A 17,534-nucleotide genomic window follows, 5' to 3' on the forward strand; every position below is an offset into this window, starting at 1 on the left:
GGTTATTACATTCAGTTTTAAGATCTCGATACTTTGATCCTCTTATTGCGGATTCCGGAGATAATAGCTATCTCCAGATTCTTATTCCTGCCAATAAGAATATGATTTTGTTTCAATGAGGTAAAAATACTTGTTTAAACAAAATTATATTCTTATTGGCAGGAACAGTGACATGTCGGGCTGCTAAATTTGTCAAATTAGCTTTAGAGAGGCAGAAAGTTTGTATTCCCCCAGGTGTTAATATCTGTTCCTGTTGTTGTTGTTATGTGCCTTCAAGTCGATTACGACTTATGGCGACCCTATGAATCAGCGACCTCCAAGAGCATCTGTCATGAACCACCCTGCTCAGATCTTGTTCCTAGAGCCATTTTAATCAATCTATTAAATTAAATAATTAAATAAAATTAAATAATCAACTTTTGGCATATCTCGGGCTCCTGCTGGGAAGAAGGGCGGGATATAAATCAAATAATAAAATAAATAAATAATAAAATATTTTACATTTATATAACTTATTTATTCTATTTTCTTTAATTATTGTTTTAATTTGTTCCTAGCATACGCATATGCAAAACGCCTGGTTGGCTATCATGCAATAAACTGAACCTTGCTGTAAGTCTTCTTTTTTTTTTGTAAAAAGCAATGAATAAATAATAACGTATAGCCATTGTGCATGGAAGGCTATGGACAATTTTTGTACAGGAAGTCAAGTCCTGCAGGGAATACTTCACTTCCACATGCCCACTTACCCCACCCCACCCAAAGAGTAGACTCCTTGGTTGCACCTTGCCTTACCTTTATCATTTACTTGCTTACTCTATGTATATACCATTTCTCTGCCAATGCGCTCAAGGCACTCTACAATGTGAAATGGTAGCTGCAATAGGATTGATGGCCGAATGAGTCTGCTCTTGTACTTGTGTAAGAAGAGGAGGAGCTGTGCAGACGTACATATGGGTCTAGGCAGGGAGGGGGCAGGCTAGGCCACTAGAGCACTAGTGCCACAGGGCTCTATCCTCTCTCCCATGCTATTTAACATCTATGTGAAACCGCTGGGAGCAATCATCAGGAGTTTTGGGTTGCAGTGTCATCAGTACGCAGATGACACTCAGCTCTATCTCTCATTTAAGTCCTCACCAGAGTTGGCTGTGAACACCATGTCCAAGTGCCTGAAATCCGTAAGCGGATGGATGGGAGAGAATAGGCTGAAGCTGAACCCCGACAAGACTGAGGTATTACTTGTGGGAGATAAAAGGAAATTAGGAATTACTGACCTGATGCTTAATGGGGTAAATTTGCCCCTGAAGGACCAGGTCCGCAGTCTTGGGGTCATTCTTGACTCCCAGCTGTCCATGGAGGCTCAGATTACAGCAGTGAGCCGGGCAGCTTGGTATCAGTTACATCTGATACGGAGACTGCAACCCTATCTTCCTGGTCATCTGCTCCCCCAAGTGATACATGCCCTGGTCTCCTCTCGCTTAGACTACTGCAATGCGCTCTACGTGGGGTTACCCTTGAAAACGGTCCGGAAATTACAGCTGGTACAGAATGCGGCGGCACGCTTGATTACGCATAGCCGTCGCTGGGATCATATTACCCCAGTGTTATTAGATCTTCACTGGTTACCAGTTGTCTACCGGGCCCAATTCAAGGTGTTGGTGCTGACCTTTAAAACCCTATACGGTTTCGGCCCAGTATATCTGAAGGAACGCCTCCAGAATCACCGATTATGCCGCCTGACAAGATCAGCCTCGCAAGACCTTCTCTCGGTCCCACCGGTGAGAACAGCCAGGCTGGTGCGGACCAGAGAGAGGGCATTCTCTATTGTGGCCCCCACCCTCTGGAACTCCCTCCCTTTTGATCTCAGACATGCTCCCTCCTTGTCCAGCTATCGCCGAGCCTTGAAGACCTGGCTGTTCAGGCAGGCCTACAAGGTTGGGACAGATTAATTTTACGTTATAACGGAATTAATGGATGGTTTTTTAATTTTAAAATTGATGATGTTATTATATATATATGTATTGTTTTATTCTTGTTGTTCGTCGCCTAGAGTGTCCCTAACCCGGACAGACAGGCGACTGAAAAATAAAATTTATTATTATTATTATTATTATTAGAGCAGGAAGACCAGTGAGTGCTTCCCTCTTTCATCTATAGGGTGATTCACTGCCGTTTTCTTTGCCCCTACAAATGGCCACACATACCACATCTGTCCAAAGCAGGCCAGGGTTTCTCCAGCAGATTTCAGATGAGCCAGCCTCTCTTTCGCTGAAAGCGCTAACCAGTCCCTGATGTCACAGCACCACCTGGTGGAAATACCAAAGCACCGCACCTAGAGGCAGCATTTGCTGAGAGACAGCAACCTACCAGGGCTGGTGATGGACAATGGCTTTTAAGAAAGATGAAGGTGGAATGAAAGTTGTTTCTTTTATTCCCATTGTTGCCTTTGATCAGGTAAGTCTTCAAATACACAAAATGGAAATAGACTGCCTTCAAGTCGATCCCGACTTATGGCGACCCTGTGTACAGGTTTTCATGGTAAGCAGTATTCAGAGGTGTGTAGTGGTTAAGGTGTTGGACTACGACCTGGAAGACCAGGGTTCGAATCCCCACACAGCCGTGAAGTTCACTGGGTGACCTTGGGCCACTCACTGCCTCTCAGCCTCAGAGGAAGGCAATGGTAAACCCCTTCTGAATACCGCTAACCATGAAAACCCTATTCGTAGGGAATCGACTTATCAGTCGACAGTCCGTTTCATTTTTCCTCTGAGGCTGAGAGGCAGTGACTGGCTCAAGGTCACCCAGTGAGCTTCATGGCTGTGTGGGGATTCGAACCCTGGTCTCCCAGGTCGTAGTCCAACACTCTAACCACTATGCCACAAAACACCTGCAAACCCAGGTGAGTGTGCTCACTGCAAGATAATGATTTTTTGCCAGACCAGCTTCAATTTTTTGGGAGAGGGGGCAATGTTTCCAAGCTAGATGACAATTCAGGAACTGCCTGCAAAAATACCTAGATTGTCTATGACTCTGTTAGTCCATCTTGATCAGCCTCAACCATTCTGATCTGCTCCCTTGAAGAACTCTGCCCTCTCTCACCCTCGCTGCCCTCTACGCCTAGAAAGGACTCCCAGAACACCTGTCTTACTTGCAACTTCAAATCTTTCCTCAAAAGCTAACCTTTTCATGAACCCTTTGGCAAAACCCCTTATCTGCATACCATACAATAACTCACTGTTCTTCAACCTTGGGCCTCCAGATGTTGTTGGACTACAACTCCCATCATTCCCAGACACCAGGGTTGATGCAAGTTGTAGTCCATCAATATCCGGGGACTCAAAGTGGAAGAACACTGCTCAAACGAAATAAATATGCATAACCCAAAGAACCACATATTCTTCCCATTTACCTGGGCTCTGTTTCTAGGGTGTATACCCATCAGGGCTGGAACTTGTCCTCCCATACCCTGTAAAATATTCTGTGCACAGATGACACTGTACAAAACAAAACTGCACTCACCTTTTTGGCAAGCAGCCAGCTGAGGAAGGTTGCTGTGTGTCAGTTCGTGGCGGAGGTTCACAATCCAGACTGGGATGTTCATCTTTGAATGAGAACCAAATGGCTGTTAAAAATCACAGAAGGAAAAGGACCACCCAACATTTGCTTTGGATCAGGGGTCTCAAACTGTGGGTCCACAGCATGTTTGAAGATGCAAGTCAGCACACCCATCACATTCAATATTCATACTGATTTTTAATTTAATTTTTATTGCTTCTTTTATGCCATATATTGTATTCTATTGCATTGAATTCCACAGAGTTCACATTGTAATGCAAGAAAATGCAAAATTAAGAAATAAAATAAGCAATAAAAATCCAATTAAAAATCATACAGCATCCAGCACGGCACATTACAGCTGCTACAACAAGCAGAAAAATCGTGAGTGGTCTGCCAAGACACTCAGCAATTTTCAACTGGTTTGTGGGGGAAATGTTTGGAAACCACCGCTTTGGATGTACTCTGAATACTATTTGTGGGCTGTTCTCCAACTGTCACAGGAGGAGGGGTGGTGTGGGGTGATGACTGTAGCTTGCAAGGACTTTTAATATCTTGGATGCTTTACCTCTTTAGCTAGGTGTCTCAACGGGATGTTGAAAATTTTTTGCTTCCGCTCTGTGATGAGATTCACAAACCTATGGGTGACAAAAAGCAAAATGACCCCACACACAAGTAAGGCAATATTTCCGGGATACAACATTTGTAGTTCCAGAAAGTCAAATCAAATTGAGAACTGGAATGAAGCTTCTATTTCCCCACCGAACCCCGCCAGCCCAAACAGAACCCAAACCGTTATCCGAAAGTCTCTCTAGAACGTGAATCAGAAAAAAGACCCACACAATAAAATAAGTAAAGAAACCATGGGTCAATCAAGAAGTGATACGCTCAGTGACCACCATCGATCTGTTTAAGTGATGTGTCATCTCATGTCACCACTAATGTCGCAAAATTTCTCCTCACTACAACGCAAATCAGGAAAAAATGTTGTCAGTCCACTCTTTAAAGAATTATTCACGGATTTTAGGAATTTTGGTAGTTTTGTCTTTTAAGTATTTTAATCCTTTGTGCTGTGTTTTTTTTCTTTCTTGTTTTAATATGTGGTCTGTGACCGTAATAAAACGATTCATTCATTCATTCATTCAATGGCCATCATCAGAATCAGCTGGGATGAGTACACTTTAGGGTCATCATACAGTGTGGCAAATTGCTTCTGTTAGAAAAGTTAACCCCCAAAATTAAGTGTAGCCCAAGGACAAAAGGAACGCGATACCTTTGAGTCCATCTGGGTTATTTTTATTTGTTTTGTTAACAATGTGGTTCATGGCCTTATGCCATCCTTGGCATTCGCTCACCTACAGACCCAGTGACAGTGATTTCTTGCTTTCATAGCGATATTCTTGCAGTCACTCTTGCCAGGGAACAAGACAATATTAAGATACTGTATAATCTGATAATGTCACTCTGTCATATTTACCAATGTCTTCATATGTATGTCCTCTGCTCTTTGGATCCATTTGTTTCAAGGGTGTCTGCTATATAGTGTATGGAGGGGGGTTGCTTTGGTTTCCCCCCTCTATATTTTCTATATTTTTCTTTATACTAGTTTTTTCAAATATTTAAAATGCTCAATAAAAAGGTTATATTAAAAATCAGTATGAGTACACAGAATGCACATGTCTCTAACTGTACAATTAAATTAACTATTTCAAGTTTATTATATACTTAGAATTTCATGCGCTTCATAGTCATAACCATTTTAGACCTATTACCTTGTTGTGCTTCACTATGCAAATCATCATCATAACATGGCTTAAAATATTTAAGTTCAACTTCGAACCACGTCCGCAGAATATCCGATTGGTAAAATTCTTTAATAAGCCAACAAATGATTGTCTTTTGTGTATGTGGATCAGACCAGATGAAAGACATTGTGTATATAATACCCTTTATGCAACTCATCTAGGGCTAGATTATTCACTTTAGAATTTTATAGGTCAGTCAGATGATTTCAAAATGAGATGCTTGCTGGCCAATGTGGACAAATTTGTTACCTATAGAGCAGCTGTATATACGGCAGCAAAGAAAATATTGATTACTTTTCTGACCCAATAAAGTCTTGACTGCCAAAAGGATGTTTTAATCTAAATGAATTGGGGAACCGTATAATTTTAAGTTTTGATCATTTGCAATTCTGAAAATTTGGTATGTTTTTACGTACTTGGAATTGTTTGGCTTTTATGATCTATAATGTAATGGCCACTGGCTATTAAATCTGACGCAGTTGGTTTGTGTGTGCCAACTTCGTTATTGAACCTTTATTCACCTGAACTGGAGTCAAACCAGAACTTCAGCTGTACATGACCCTGAACTAGAGCCAACACCAAAAACAGAGAGAGAGCTTCAGCTATGGGGCAGTATACAAATGTAATAAATAAATAAATAAAAATAAACAAAAAACTGTTTGACTTCTAGAGCACCTACATAATTAGGGATTACATATAGATAGATCCAAATGGGGGGGGGAACAGGCTTTGCCCTCAGGTTTACAATCTGAAAGACTAGACACAGAAGGAAGTGGAACAGAGGAGAGGAACAGGATCAGTCTGCAAATGCCAGAGCCACAGCAGAGAATTAACAGAGCTTTAAGCCAATTTGGGACGAGGCTGATCTTCCCTTGGTGGTTTTCTGGAGGTGCAGCTCCATAGCAGTGCCATAAGCAGCTAAACTAGAGAGAGAGAGAGAGAGAGAGAGAGAGAGAGAGAGAGAGAGAGAGAGAGAAAGGGAGAGGGAGAGACAGAGACAGAGACACACAGAGAGAGAGAGAGAGAGAGAGAGAGAGAGAGAGAACACGTTTCCAGCAGATGATGGCCCTCTGGTCAATGGCTGCAGCCAGCCTTTGCTTTGAACTCTCCTTGCTGCAAAGGCACGGCTAGAACAATCCCAGGTGCCCAGCTGCTCAGAAGTTGGGGGAAATGCCCAGTATTCAGCTGCAGGCATTTAAAATACTTTTCCAGTCCTATGGGAATAAGCATGGTGCAGCCTCTTTCATTTTACTAGCCTTGGCACGTGTAATCACAAATGTAGATGAATAAAACAGGTTAGCGCTGCTAACTTAAGGCTATACTGACACCTAATCTAAAGGAGAGTTTCGACAAGTATAAACCACATGTGTTCAAGGGAGCGTGGCTCCAATTAGTTACATATGCAGATGGGCCACACGAACACATTGTGAAGCCAACCACAAATTGTTTTCTTCTTATTTATTGGTCACTAGCCATTTTTAGACTGATCAGCATGGCTTAAATCTTATTCAGTTTCCCTTTTCATTAAAACTTATATCGTTCTGTATTAAAACATATATGATTGTTATTGGCTTCAGCAGTGTGGAGTTCATAGGTGTGTGTGTATAATACACATGTGTGTGTACGTATGCATGTGTAAATATTATTGCTTCAATAATGTTTATTTTATTATTTCTTTCTATGTTCTTTGCTAAACATTAAGAGTATTATATTTATTTGTTGCTTTTTACACCCAAGTGTCTCAAAGTGACTTACAAAAAGAATAAATGCAAAACTAAAGGATATCTCACTAAAGGATGAGTACAAAAGAGGTCACAAACACAACCAATTGCCCTCCAAACTCAGGGCCAAAGGCCTGGGTAAACAAAAATGCTTTGGCCTGGCATCTAAAGACAGAGAATGATGGTGCCACACTTGCCTCCCTTGGGAGAGCATTCCACAAATGGGAAACTATCATAAACAAAGTGAGGGGGAGGGACATAAAAATTCAGATTTAAGATGAAGCCATACCAGAGAAACTGTTGTGCTGTTAAAACATGAGACCTTTCTACATGAGTAGAATCTTCTCTCCTCCTTTGGCACAAGCCTCATACAAAGGGTTGTGGAAGTACAGATTAGCATAACCCCCTCTTTCTGGCCTTCCATTCTTCCTCCCTATCCCACTTCATACCTCACAAGAGCAAGACCATACGTAAGGACCAGATCATGGGATTCCAGAGTTCCAGAGGTATCCAGGATTTTACAACGAATCAGATCTGCGGTGCATTCCACCGCTAAAGGCATCCGATGTCCATATCTAGGTCCAAAAAGGAAACACAGCAATGTCAGGATTATCTTCATCCCCTAGTCAAAAGGTATACTCTTACCTTCTACACTCCTAAACTCCTTTACCAAGGTTTCCTCAAGGGGATCAGCTGCAAAAGACAAGCTTACCTGAAGTGCGGCTTGTACCCATAACTGATCTTCCCTTACAATGCATAGCTGCAGGGTGCATTCTGGGGCGCACTTCAGGAAATGTCTGTGCCCAACAGGCGCAATCAACAACCCTTCGTTGGCAGATGTTCCATGGGTTCAGCAGGCAAAACTGACAGGTGAAGAGTTATCCAAGGGCAAGTATGTTTGAAAACCACAGTTCATTTTTCCCAGAACTGGGACTCAAAAATTAGATTAAAATTAAAACGATTTTAATTTTAAAAACAAACAAACCCAAATACACTTAAAACATATAAATAAAGCATAGAGATTAAACTATAAAAAGAAAACAATTTAAAACAAAGCAATTAAAAAACCCACAAAATACAAATAAGTAAAAACAGCACCCTATTCAATAGCCCTTACAGTCAGTTCCCAAAACCTGTTGGAAAAGAAAAATCTTCACCTGCCGGCGGAAGGAGAGCAGGGAGGGAACCAGTCTAACCTCTCTAGAGAGGGAGTCCTAGAACCTAGGGGCAGCCACCAAGAAGGCTCTTTCCCATGTTCCCACTAGATGTGCCTGTGAGGGTGGCAGGACTGAGAAAAGGGCCTCCCCTGATGATCTCAGGGCTCGGACAGACTCATATGGGAAGATAGTCGTACAGGTTATAACCAGCACTTTGAATTATGCTGAGAAGCAGACTGGTAACCAGTGGAGCTGTTGTAACAAGGGAGTTGTGTGCTCCCTGTAACCCGCCCCAGTTTAATAATCTGGCTGCAGCTCTTTGGACCATCTGAAGATTCTGAACACTCTTCAAAGGCAGCCCCACATAGAGCATGTTTTGTTGTTGTTATGTGCCTCCGAGTTGACCACGACTTATGGCGACCCTATGAATCAGCGACCTCCAAGAGCATCTGTCATGAACCACCGTGTTCAGATCTTGTAAGTTCAGGTCTGTGAATTCCTTTATGGAATTACGGCTCTTGTTTGGATACAGCATGTTACAGTAACGCAAATGGGATGTGACTAAGGCATGTGTCACCGTGGCCAAATCAGACATCTCCAGGAATAGGCGCAGTTGGCGCACGAGTTTTAAATGTGCATATGCACTCCCGGCCACCCAGGGCTGAATCCAAAGTACACCCAACTGACCAATACAGTTTGATCAGGCAACTGGAAAATTAGTTCTTCCTCTGCCCCAGAGACACCAGTTATGTGGAGTTGTTCACTCAGGATACATCACAAGGCCTTGCCCCAAGAAGAATACTCTGCTTTTGGCAAATGCATTCCCTTGGTAGCAATGCAAAGAGATCAACACTAGACCAACGAACTGAGTTGTCAGGGATGCCGTTATTTTCATTTGGAGATGTGAACGAGAGGTGCAGTGTGAGTCTGACTAGGATCTAGATCAGGGGTGAGGAACCTGTAGCTGTCCAGATGTTGAATTCCAACTCCCACCAGCCCTAGTCAACATGGCCAACGGTCACGGATGATGAGAGTTGTAGTCCAACAACATACAGAAAGCCACAGATTCCCCACCTTTGGTCAAGATTCGAGAGAAAAGCCGAGATGATATGACTGAGAAAAAAGAAGAAGCTGTTCAGCAGAGGAGGAGGAGAGAAAGGAGTGGTGGGTATGACAACACAGCAGGTCTTCCCTCCTAGGAAACACAGGACAGAAACTGACTGGCCTTCTCTGAGGCAGCCCTTCCTTTGCTCTTCCTCTTCTGATTCCTCCCACCTTGTTATTCTGTCCACATCCCCCTTACCTGCTCTTCCAAGCAGATACTCGGTCCAATGCATCTCGTTGCATGTCAGCGTCCCCACAATACAGGCCCACCATCACTTGGTCCCATTCAGCCTTGCTCTGCCAGGCCACCACGCTCCGTGGCCTCTTCCGCTCAGACATTGCTGCCAGATGCTTCCGCCCCGGGCTAGTGCTACTGGGACTGCTAGCCAAACTGCAGCTACACTCTTCCACAGCTTCCCAGGATCCAACACTACCAGATCTAAGGATAAAAGAAAACTTCCATGAACACACAGCCATGTCGGTGCTTCTTGGGTATTCTCAAGCTGACAAGCTGTTTCCCCTAAGCTTCACACTCATTCAAAGGTCAAAATATTCAAAAGATATTAAGGTGCTGCCTAAAGTAAAATCCACCTATGCTTCTTCATACCCAGGAACTGATAAGCATGCTTTGCCAAGGATCGCAGCCCTCTCTATTCCCAAGAATCAGTTCCACCAAGTGCCTCCACCTCACTTCTGCTTCCTAAGCTTTGACGCTGCCCAGGCTACGGATCCTGTACAGGTTTTTAAATGCAAAGATAAAATACATGTGATCCTATGGGGTTATAACTGGCGATAAGGTTTTTTAGGTTTCCCTGCTTTAAGACGGCATCATGCTGATTTGGTATCAATCGATCAATTCAATTTATTCGACCAATGGTCAGCGTAATAAAAGAAAATAGAAGACATGTGAAGACATATCATGTACATATCATACAGCAATATTAGTATATCAATAGATAAATTTTAATTTAAAAGAAATATAAAACTAATATAAAACAGCATAGCCATAAATATTTATAAGTCAATTTAAATTAGATGTCGCTAAAAATAATTAAGAAGACTTTGCTGATTTGGTAAGGTTTTTATTAAGGCTAGTCTTACAGAATTATCTTCTGGTATCATACAATTGTTTTTGTAACTTGTATTAATTAGTTTTGGATTTCAAATACTGTACGGAAGCCACCTTGTGAGGTTACCCTAAAAACAGTTCATAACTTAACTAACTTGCAACGTTCCTTGCCATAATTTCTGCCCTAACCAAACTGCAACATCCATCTCTCAAGTTCTCCCTATATCCACTTCCTAAAGCAGGCATTGGGTGCCAGAAGAGGGAAGCTTCTGGTCCCACAAGTATTATTGGGCCTCCAAACTCCCATCAGGATGAACAATAGCTACAATACTCTTTCTGTTGTTTTCCTGTGTTTCCTCAGCAGTCATTTATATACATACACAAACAAAATTAATAATAATAATAATAATAATAATAATAATAATAATAATAATAATAATAATAATAATAATAATAATTTATTGCCTGCCCTTCACCCAAAGATCCGAGGGCAGGTTACGACTTTAAAACGCATAATTAAAACTGTTAAAAACATCACAGAAAATAGGGCAGATCCTAAAAATATACATCTCAGGTGTCAAGGACGAGGGCAAAGAGGTGCATCTTCAGCATTTGCCAAAAGTTGTACAATGGAGTGCCAGACGCACCTCTGCGGGGAGGGAGTTCCACAGCTTAGGGGCTTCCACAGAGAATACCTTCTCCCGGACCACCACCCCCAAACTTCTGAGGGTGGCGGGACTACCAAAAGGGCCCCCCTCTGCCAATCTCAACACCCGAGAGGATCTGTAGGGAAGGAGGGAGTCTTTCAGATAGTCGTTTAGGGCTTTAAACACTAATGTGAACACCTTGAACTGGGCCTGGAAACTGGCAACCAACCAGTCACCAACCAACCAACCAACTATACACACACGTCTATGCATCTGTGTGATATAAATATAGACAGGGAAGTAGAGAGAAACCATTTTTAACATTCATACAGTACTTCAGACAAGTTTGCTCTGGATCCTCGTAGGATGCAGTTAATCACTAAAATAATATATTCACTACAATGATTAACACGTTTGTAATACACACACACTTGATATACTCATACACACACACAACTTTGCTGTTTCTGGTGCATTTACTCAGCAGTGATAAGAACATAAGATGAGCCCTGCTGGTTCAAGCCAAAGGCCATCTAGTCCAGCATCCTGTTCTCACAGTGGCCAACCAGACAGATGCCTATGGAAAGCCCACCAGCAGGATCTGAGTGCAAGAGTACTCTCCCCTCCTGTGGTTTCCAGCAACTGGCACTTGGAAACTTACTGCCTCTGACCACGTTGGAAGAGCATAGCCATCATGGCTAGCAGCCATTAACAACCTTACAGTCATTCATATACACACACACAAGTATATATTACATACACGCACACACCCACAAACATGCACATATATTATATACATGCATATATTATATTAAGCATTATACACACACAGAGTACATAAAATGTATACGCTTACACACACACACACAAACGTATTTTTCTTAGCACTGCTATACTTATGAGCAGTCATTCATACAAACAGGTGTAATATGTATTCAGACATCCATACAACACACAAAGACGCATGCATATGAGTGTGCGCGCATTCTATACATCCACACACACGCATATAAACTTGTTTGTGTGTGTGTGTGTAGAGAGAGAGAGAGATGATTTTGTACTCATACATGCAAGTTACACAATGCAAGAGGCAGGCAGCTTAGGTTCCTTCCCCTCAATTCTCTGCCCTCTATCGTGCTGTGGAGGGACGGTCAGAGGCCCACAACCACACCACACCGCCCGCCCATTAGGGCTCAGCCGCCCACAGCCCCGGGCTGAGCCCACCTTGCTCAGAGCATTCGCTGGGGGGCAACGAGACCCGGCAGCCCATCCAAAGCCGACGAAGAGCCGCCTAAGTGAAAGAGGAGAGCAGGAGGCAGCGCAGCCAATCATTACAGGAGGATCCGTGGGGGCGGGGCAGGCAATAAAGCAATCTGATTGGATACTTGGCTACTCCGTGACACGGAAGTGACCGAGACAGAAGCGGAAGGAAGGCAGAAGACTTAGGCGTGAGTGGCTAGCCCGCCTGAGAAGACTCAACTTCCGGGTCTTGTAGGTGTTGTTGGTCTTCCCGTGGGCGGAAGCGAAAGTAGAAAACAATGGCGAATTCTAGGGCAGGGGATATCGAAAGGTGTCTGCTTTAAGTATTCAGGAAGGTTTTTAGGTGTATATTAATTGCTCCTTTTCTTTCTTATTATATTAGAGTTCTGTGGGATGCAAACTTTAATAGAACAAAATACGATATAAGAGAAGAAGCAATAAAAATACAACTAAAAATCGTACAGCACCTGGCACAGTGCATGACAGCTACTACAACAGGCAGGAAAATCACGAAATGATCTGCCAAGACCATCAGCAATTTTCAAGAGGTGTGTGGGAAAAGCAATTTGGGAACCACTTTTATATTCTAAATTGCTTTGGGTTTTTCTCGTGGCAACTCATAAATGAAATAAATTATTATCTATTAGCATCATTTTGTTGTAGAAATTTTCAATTAGTCCATGGGAAAAGGAGTTTGGAAACCAGTGGTCTAGGGTTTTTTTTAGAGCCGCTGTGACTGGACAGCATCTGCAACAGGTTCTCTCATGCTGTGTTGTGTGTGTATTTCTCTCAATCTTAACACGTTCGGATGTTCACGTGAAGGGTACCAGCACTGAGAAGAGCTCTTTCTCTTAGTAACTCAGGTCTTACTTCATTTGGGGTATTATCTACATAATTATTTATGTACTGTATTTTTATCCAGCTTTTCCTCCAAGGTGGCAAACATGGTTCCCTCCCTCGCCCATTTTATCCTCACAACAACCCCATGAGGTAGGTTAGCCTGAGTGGCAGTGACTGGCCCAAAGTCACTAAGTGATCTTTGTGGTTGAGTGGGGATTTGAATCTTGGTCTCTGCAGGACAGGAGCTTCTGAGCCGCCCACCATCCCCTTCTTCACCTACCTTTCTCTCCGCTGTTTTTTGCGGCTGCGCGCACTGTGCTTGCAGGGTTGCCATCAATCAGGATGGCGGCCGAGGTTTCCCTAAGGGGCTGAAGCCTCTGCCACCATCTTGGCTGATGGCAGCAATGTGCGCGTGTAGTCGAGACCTTATCCCAGTCTGCATCTGGGTTGGAATTGCTTTTTAATGTCTTTAAACCTTTTCTTTTTCAAAAAAAAATGTTTTTAAAACTTTTAAAAACGTTTTTACAGATGTTTTAATATATTTTAAAGTCTGTTTTTATTATTTTTAAAGTGTTTTTAGTGCTTTTGTTTGCCACCCTGGGCTCCTACTGAGAGGAAGAGCAGGATATAAATCAAATAATAAATAAAATTAAATAAACTTCATTCACCCAACCCAAAATTCAGAATCATGCCACTTTAAGCTGTTTTGCAACTGTTTATACTTGTTTTTATGGTTATTGGATTTTAAATGGCTTTATTTCTTGTTGTAAGCTGCCTTGGTTTCCAACCCTACCTCATAGGGTTGTTGGAAAGACTACACACGCACACACACGCACGCACGCACGCACGCACGCACGCACACACACACACACACACACACACACACACACACACACACTGCAGATGTATAAATACATACACCCCATATAATAGTTTATTGTCAAACCAGTTGGTCATTGCAGAACATTTTTTAAAAAAATCAGTGTTAAGTTTCCTACATAATAAAAAATGTGATACCTAGGTAAACCCTGCCTAATTGCTTTAAAAATAGGATTGAAGAGGGAGGGAAAGATTTACAATACAAACACAATTCTTTGTGATGTTTACTCAAAAGTCCCATTAATTTACAGCACAATCCTAACCATGTCTACTCAAAAGTAAGTCCTACTGAATTCAATGGGGTTTACTCTAGATACATGGGATTAGCATTGCTTTATTCCCAGAAAAGCAAATATTGGATTAAATACTTTCATATTGCCAAGGTTTTCAAAGCACTGCCCTCTCCAACAGCCCAGTTTAAGTTTATTAAGCGGTGGGCAATTTCAGAAATGGAGATGAGGCCAATTAGGAAGGGTATTAAGATTTGTATCCTCCCCATTTGTACTCGAGCTACTATGGCTCTTGGCAAAAATAGTTCTAAAGTATGATTCCCAGACTCCAGCAGGGATATAAAAATCCTTACTGGCAAGCGTGGGCTGCCCAATCTTGGATACAAGCCGCCAAAAAGCAGCCGAGTCTTTCGATCTGGATGCTTTTATCAGGTTTTGCCACAGGTCTCTCTGGGCTTGCTTCTTTTTATCTTAATTAAGGTTTTGTAGCGTTTCTTAAGTTCATAGTACTCAGGGGGCATGGAAGGTAGATCAAGGATTCTGTATAACTTGTACATTTCCATAAGGGAATTCTTAAGATCGATACATTCAGAATCAAACCAGGATTTGGACTCTAGGTGGAAAGCACGGGATTTTTTCAGTCGTTTAGCAGACAGCTGATTATAAAGGGAGCAAGTCAACTCCTGATAGAGTTCTAGGACTGATTCAGGGCCCTCAGCAGTTAATATAGCCTCTCGCAGGCATTGGGGACCCTCTGACTGAAGGTTTGTCATTTCCTTGGCTATTTTGGGAGTCCATTTAATACGGGAGTCCCTGTGTTCCGCTAGCAGATTTAACATAGGGACTCTAGCCAGTTGAAGTGGTTCATCTCCAAGATTAAGGAGCATCGATAGGGGTAAGTGGTCACTATCACCACGTACGCCTACACAGCAACTTGACACACAGTTCAACAGGTTATAGGAAACCATGAAGTAATCTATGGTAGAAGCCCCCGAGTTCGTTACAAAGGTATATTCGCTGCTCCTGTCACCCCGTACACTCCCGTTCAATATCACCAGATCTAAAGTATTTGTCATTCGTAATAGGCACAGTCCCGCAAAGTTGCATTTCAGATCTTTAGCCTGTCTAACGGGGAGGGGGTGAGCCGTCTCCGGTTTTGGGGAGACAAGATTAAAATGGGAATACAACTCTTCGTCATTGGGGCCAATTCTCGCATTAAAATCCCCGGCCGCTATAATGTGGGCAAAGGGGAATTCCCTTGTCAGCCTGCTAATAAACACCTCCAACTTTCCCCAGGGGACCTTGATTTCCTGTTTCCCAGATCGAGGGGGGAAGTATACATTGATTAGTAATAGGTGGCATACAGGGGATTTAAGCAACAGGGCGATCGTGATATATCCAGTTCCCCAATTTTCCTAGTATGTATTCCCAATTTAGTCGAAACTAATACTGCTAAACCACCTTTAGAACGTCCCCCCCTGGTACTGGGGATTGCATCGAGGGAGTATGCGTCGAAGCCACTCAATGCAGGCTCTTCTCTCAGCCAAATCTCCTGAATAAAAATGATGTTGTAACTGTTAATATATATAAGAAAAGCTGGATCAGAACACTTATTAGCCCAGCCTGCAACATTCCAGGATAACATCAATATTTGGGCATGCCGGGTGGGCTTCTGTCAAAAATGGGGCGAGACGAACTTTCCTACCATGTCGAGTGTGGGACTAGCCTTCTCAACAGGGTCTGAAGTAAAGTCTGTTGTCATTACTTTGTCTTCTTGACATTCAGCTGTAGTCCTGCTTTTGTGCTTTCCTCTTTAACTTTTATCAGCATTTGTTTAAAATCATTACTGGTTTCTGCTAGTAGTATGGTATCGTCTGCATATCTTAAATTATTGATTTTTCTCCCTCCAACTTTCACACCACATCTTGGTCCAATCCTGATTTCCTTATGATATGTTCTGCATATAGATTAAACAAGTAGGGTAATAAAATACACCCCTGTCTCACACCCTTTCCGACTGGGAACCAGTCGGTTTCTCCATATTCTGTCCTTACAGTAGCCTCTTGTCCAGAGTATAGGTTGCGCATCAGGACAATCAGATGCTGTGGCAACCCCATTTCTTTTAAGGCATTCCATAGTTATTTTCACATTTAATTCAAATAAAATCTGGTAAGTTAAAGAAAACACAGACAGTAAATCTGCATTTAAAAAAAATGGGGGAGAGGTTGGCATTTTAATGAGGATGAAGTTGTGTGGATGCTGTGAAAAACATGCGATGCCCAATTTGCAATAAATTGTCATGTGAAAGTGCCCTAAGAGATTTCATGGGTTTGAGGCTGCTTGAGTCCAGAATTTGTGGGCATTGTTCATGTGACACTGCCCTCAGCTAGAACCATCCACCACCACCCATTTTTTGTAGAGTAAATTTGGATTTTCCCAATCCTGGAAATATCTGAAAAGAACAGAAAAATCCAAAGCCAACCTGCTGTTGCCTGGAGGGCTGCTGCTGTTTGCATTCTCTTCAGTTCAAGTGGCATCAGAAAGGTCTATGCAATCTGAGAGAAGGAGGGGAGTGGAATTTGTGTTTGCTTGCTTGTAGAGTGGAAGGAAAAGGAGGGGCTTTTTTCCTGTTCTCCCACTTCCAGCCACTCACTGAAGTCTGGGGAAGTGGCCTACATAAGTATATTAGCGGGGGAGGCTTTGTATTTGACAGAGGACTGAGATTCGTTTGTGGGGTCACCTTAATCCTTGCCAGTGCATTGGACCTCGGGATAAACCAGAGTTTTGGGACCCAAGCGCTTCAAGGAGCAATGGTGTTTCGTTTGGGAAACTGTGGATTCAACTCAAATTGAACTTGGGATCTTGCCTTTATGTGAACCTGCCCCACAAAGATGAACAAATGCTTGTTTGGACATATCTCTGGACCAGAGGTGACATGATGTACAAACTATTCTTTATTATTCTTTATTAAATGTATATCCCACACCTTTCTCCAAAGGAGCCCAGGGTAGCAAACACCGCAATACTAAAACAATAACATTAAAACTTCTAAAAACAATTAAAAACAACCTTCTGTGTGTTTATTTTTAATGTTGCTTTAGGCTACTTAGATGTGCAGCAGCCAAGGCAGCGCTGAAATTAATTGTAGTGATTACTTTTCAGAAAAAGTAATCAGTTACTTTCAGAGCAATTGTAACTGTAACGGTAATTACTACTTTTTTGGGCCACATAATTGTAACTGTAATTTATTACTTTTAAAAAGTAATC

The 17,534-nt window shown here is 42.4% G+C and overlaps 1 protein-coding gene across 3 annotated transcripts in view; it reads right to left on the minus strand.

The window, feature by feature from the left end:
- The window catches only part of LAS1L (LAS1 like ribosome biogenesis factor), a 67,429-nt gene extending 55,004 nt beyond the window's left edge, over nucleotides 1–12,425 (minus strand). For 2 of the 3 annotated variants that reach the window (XM_061599030.1, XM_061599032.1), the window contains exons 1-5: nucleotides 12,283–12,425; nucleotides 9,542–9,781; nucleotides 7,531–7,656; nucleotides 4,124–4,193; nucleotides 3,520–3,601 (exon numbers count right to left, since the gene is read on the minus strand). In XM_061599030.1, the coding sequence (XP_061455014.1) occupies nucleotides 3,520–3,601; nucleotides 4,124–4,193; nucleotides 7,531–7,656; nucleotides 9,542–9,681 (418 nt within the window). In that variant the 5' untranslated portion in view covers nucleotides 9,682–9,781; nucleotides 12,283–12,425. The remainder of the gene's footprint in view (nucleotides 1–3,519; nucleotides 3,602–4,123; nucleotides 4,194–7,530; nucleotides 7,657–9,541; nucleotides 9,782–12,282) is intronic. The other variant, XM_061599031.1, reaches the window with a different exon arrangement.
- Nucleotides 12,426–17,534: the final 5,109 nt, after the last annotated feature.

The sequence above is a fragment of the Rhineura floridana genome, chromosome 16 (genome assembly GCF_030035675.1).
Source record: "Rhineura floridana isolate rRhiFlo1 chromosome 16, rRhiFlo1.hap2, whole genome shotgun sequence".
Classification (NCBI taxonomy): domain Eukaryota; kingdom Metazoa; phylum Chordata; class Lepidosauria; order Squamata; family Rhineuridae; genus Rhineura; species Rhineura floridana.